This window comes from Populus trichocarpa, chromosome 15 (assembly GCF_000002775.5).
Source record: "Populus trichocarpa isolate Nisqually-1 chromosome 15, P.trichocarpa_v4.1, whole genome shotgun sequence".
Lineage (NCBI taxonomy): Eukaryota > Viridiplantae > Streptophyta > Magnoliopsida > Malpighiales > Salicaceae > Populus > Populus trichocarpa.
In genome coordinates, this window is record NC_037299.2 from 13,892,346 (window position 1) to 13,896,455 (window position 4,110).

At 32.4% G+C, this 4,110-nt stretch overlaps 1 protein-coding gene and 1 long non-coding RNA gene across 3 annotated transcripts; one reads left to right on the plus strand and one right to left on the minus strand.

The window, feature by feature from the left end:
* Positions 1 to 1,875: 1,875 nt before the first annotated feature.
* LOC7481816 (NAC domain-containing protein 7) lies at positions 1,876 to 3,634 on the minus strand. 2 transcript variants are annotated; one of them, XM_024586351.2, is made up of 3 exons: positions 3,475 to 3,634; positions 3,104 to 3,375; positions 1,876 to 2,975 (listed from the first exon to the last, which is right to left on the minus strand). In XM_024586351.2, exons 1-3 carry the CDS (start codon positions 3,632 to 3,634, stop codon positions 2,316 to 2,318), a joined length of 1,092 nt encoding a protein of 363 aa, XP_024442119.1. In that variant the 3' UTR covers positions 1,876 to 2,315. The 2 variants fall into 2 exon arrangements, with proteins under 2 accessions (XP_024442119.1, XP_052303392.1); XM_052447432.1 differs by having other exon boundaries at positions 1,876 to 2,971; positions 3,100 to 3,375.
* Positions 2,449 to 3,747, plus strand: LOC127904351 (uncharacterized). Its single transcript, XR_008057418.1, has 2 exons — positions 2,449 to 2,583; positions 2,673 to 3,747. It is a non-coding gene; the product is annotated as an uncharacterized LOC127904351 (long non-coding RNA).
* The last annotated feature ends 363 nt before the right edge of the window (positions 3,748 to 4,110 follow it).

Consider the following 4,110-nt stretch of genomic DNA (forward strand, 5'->3'; position numbering starts at 1 on the left):
TGTGGTGATAATAATAAATTCTTTTTAGCTTAATTAATTATAGATAATTTGTTTTTTTCGTTTTCTTCTCTTGTTATAGTTCTAATATTTTTTGCACGATGGTATGGTCTGCTCTTACACATCATGCAACCAACTATGAAATTTTTTCCTAGATTCGGGTTTCTTATGTTTGAAAAGAACATGACTTGTCATGTTTTTCTATTCGTAGAATTTATTTTAAATGTAATATAGATGAGAGAAAAATAATAGTATTAATTATTAAGTTTAGCAATTTTTAACATATGCTAGAGTCAAACGTATTTATTTGGAATTATGTGTTGTAGATTTAACAAATAGGAACAAACATTTGAGAATGTTAAACTGGTTTCTAGATTAAAAAGATTAAATTTAAAAAATATTTTTTTTAAAAAAAAAATAGTTTCCTAGCTAGTTCGAAAGAGAACGAACCAGTGAACCAAAATTTGACTCAATGCCTACTTAGGGTACTAAGCGATTTTATTTGCTTTCGAAGGTGACTTACAAGAATTCAAATCAAAATTTATTTTGTAAAAATACATAAAAATTCAAATTTTTTTCTTGGAGGCACATAAATCACCTCTAATTGGCCGTTTGATATGCATGATTTAGAGTTCCATGAAATTCAAGATTGTAAATAAAAGTGACAAGCGTGTTTCAGCATAATATGATGTTGAAGGTTTGTTTAGAAACAAAAACCAATTTTTTGAAACCATGTATTAACCATGACTTTGCCATGTTATATGTTTTATGGGTCAACTCATTAATAAACAGTTAATCAAGATTAATTGTTTTTCTTTTAAATTTTTTCTTAAGTCAATCGGGTCACTTGGAGCATAATTTGAAATGATAAGACATCGTTGTTTTGCAGTTGAAAAAAGTTTTTGCAAAAAAATAAATTTTTTTTACTTTAAATAATTGTTTTGTATTTTTAAATTATTTTAATATACTAATATTTAAAATAAATTTTAAAAATTAAAAAATATTATTTCTATACATTTTCAAAAATAACAATTTAAAAAAAATAATCAGTAAAATATTATCAAACAAATGGTAAATCATTTGAATTTCTTTTGGTCAACTATCTATCTATCTATATATATATATATATATATATATAATTTTTTTAAAAAAAACAAATTAGCCCGATCAAGGATAGGATTCGAATCGACAAGTTTTCAAGGTAAGCTGTCATCAAAACTAAAGTAGAGACCAACCTCCTTACTGATTTATGTTAGCTAGGTTGATTTGGTTTGTCTATCGATAACATGGGCCAGACCAAGATTTGATTTAGTGACAAATTGACAAGTCACTTCTTGAATTGTACTTGTCTGCCATGCGTCCCTTCGCATCTCACTACCTTTATTAAGTTGTTGATATTTTTCTTATTGACCAAGTAAAGTTAGAGCTTGCTCAATAATTATCTGTTAATTAATCTTGTCTTGCATGCATAAATAGTAAATCCCAGCTCTAACAAAAGCTATATCTTCCTAGTGGTACCGATTTTATGCAAAAATCCAGCTGATTGGATTTTTTGAGTGCCGTCCACGCTTAAAAAGGGAGCATATATAATTCACATACGTGCATTTGCCAAACTTCTCAGCAAAGCATGAACTTATCATGAATTTATGATATCATGATATATATTGTAAAAATGCATGCTTTCATCATGCTATATCATAGATTTGTATAGCTGAAATTCCAAGATAAGGTGGTCGGTCCAATAATGTATTTCTTTATCTAAGGCCAGGGCCTTCGGCTTAATTAATGCTACTCATATCCTGCCAATATATAATTAAGAAGGTGATGTCTCGAGCTTGAGTGATCTTATACGAAAATACTACCTCGCACAAATGCGGCAAGAAGAACAGAAAGGCTTCATTCTAATATTTCAAAGTTGAAATTACAGGCAGATTTGATATCGATAATCTCATAGATTCCATAAACAGCACGTACATGGCCGCTAGACCATAGGCTACACAATATTAAACCTTTACGTACTTGCTTGAAGTACCCCTTTACTCACACCAACTCTCAGCTCCCACAATCCACTTAAGAAACATTTCATCTTACAAGAAATTAAACATAATGGTTTTCGATAGTCTAGTTTTGTTGTATTAATTAACTTAATTTATATATGTGCTATAGCTAGGACAACAACAGTTAAAGCTACATATGTTGTTTTATGTTTTATTATGTACAGGAACTTAATTAAAATCATAATAATTTCCCTTGGCTTTCAAACTGAAACATCCTATGATCAGTTTATGCCATGAATCATAGATTTTGGCTGGATATCATCACTTCCATAGATCAATTTGACAACTGGAGGTTGACGTCGAGGCGTTTTCCTGCACGGATGCTTCTTGCTTATTCAAGTGTCTAACAAGTATGTTTGCTGCGTGGACTGATGATGTGTTGAAAATGTTGTTGCTAGCATTTGGGTGGTTAGTTTCCTTGATCACATCTTCGTGGCTCAATTGAGAAGCAACAAATTTGTCAAGCACTCTCCAGTCTGTGACTTGATCAACTGCTTGCTCATGATTGCTGTTGTTGTTACCATAGATGGTGGGAAATCTTTGCTCATGTGTTTGTTGAACGTGATCTTCTTGTGTGAGTGTTGAGGATTGAAAAGTGCTTGTCTGGTTTATGTCTAGGCCATATGCAGCATTGATGGAATTGCAACTTAATGTAGGAGCCGATTGCAGAAGTTTAGGACTTTGTAGAAGTGGGAGCTGGAGGAAGTGATCATGAGGGATTTGGTACTGAAAATCCAGCTCTTTCTTGCAGGAGTAAGGGAATTGATAACCTAAGTCAGGCTGGAAGTTTTGCTTTGGTGAATCCAAGTCATGCATGAATGCAACTTGATCATCATACCAGCAAACTGATTCATGCTCACTCACTTTTGGCATCGTTGGTATTCTCTTCTTGAACACCCTGCACACAACCCAACCTTCTTCCTGCAACAAAATTACATATAAAAAAAAACTTTCACACTTGAAAAAAATTGTGCAGCTATGGTTAAGACTTAAAAATTAATGGCTTGCAAGAAAACACTAAATGAAGAAATTTTTATGATTATACTTGCCTGTGGAGTCCCATTTTCATCTGTTTCAAGTCTGTACTCATGCATAATCCAGTCCGATTTCTGTCCATTCGGAGCTCGACCTTTATAAAAGACTAAGGTCTTCCTCATTCCGATCAAGTCGTGCTTCGAATAAATTGCCTTGTCTCTACCTGTTGCTTTCCAAAATCCTGCAACAGTGGCTCTATTTGTGCGAGTCCCAGTAGGATACTTCTTATCTTTGTGGCTAAAAAAGTACCATTCATTTTGCTCCTCGGTTCCTATTCGGCACAGTTCTGTTTATATGCAAAAGAAACATATAATAGTTAGTGAACTTTCATGGTCTCCAAATATTCTTGAAATAGGGTATTTACAAGAATTTTATGCAGTACTACCTTGAAGATCCCATGGCTCAATCTTGTAAAGCTCGACATCCTTAATGACATCTAGGTCAATCCTTCTTGAATTTACTTTTTTTCTAAGGTAGTAATGGACAAGTTCTTCATCGGTAGGATGGAATCGAAAACCAGGAGGAACGTGTGTAAAAGAATTCATTTTCTGATCCTGCTAGGCCTTGAGTCCTGCAATCCAATTATCACGCCACATTAGCATGTGCATATTTTTATCCAATTATCAAATTTATACAAGAAGAAAATCCATTTTCATAATTAATGGATTTAATTATAAGCCTTATTTTGGGTTTTAATTTTACTTTAAAGATTCAATATCTTTGATAGTTACTGAAATGCATAGCATTGCAAATTAAACCTTCTCCTTTTTTTATTAGAAATTCTGAAAGGGGTGAAGATCCAAGAAAAATGTATATATATACTAGCAATTTCCTTGTAAGACGTAGAAAGTTATTTTTTTCAAATATCAAATTATACTTGGGTTGAAGGACTAATTTTCATAGATTTTCCAGCTTTTCTTAATATTGTTCCTGATGAAAAACCAAGAATTTGTGTAACTTGCCAGCATGTTAATTGGCTGACTCTCCCTCCCTTAAAATGAAAAACAATAATTCTCCAAGA

Bases quoted from the DNA above. Each gene is read 5' to 3' on its own strand.
- LOC7481816 (XM_024586351.2), bottom strand. From the start codon at position 3,634: ATGAATTCTTTTACACACGTTCCTCCTGGTTTTCGATTCCATCCTACC. The intron at 3,376-3,474 runs GTAGTACTGCAT...GCATATAAACAG, and splicing joins TGAGCCATGGGATCTTCAAG to AACTGTGCCGAATAGGAACC. The intron at 2,976-3,103 runs GCAAGTATAATC...ATTTTGTTGCAG, and splicing joins ATGAAAATGGGACTCCACAG to GAAGAAGGTTGGGTTGTGTG.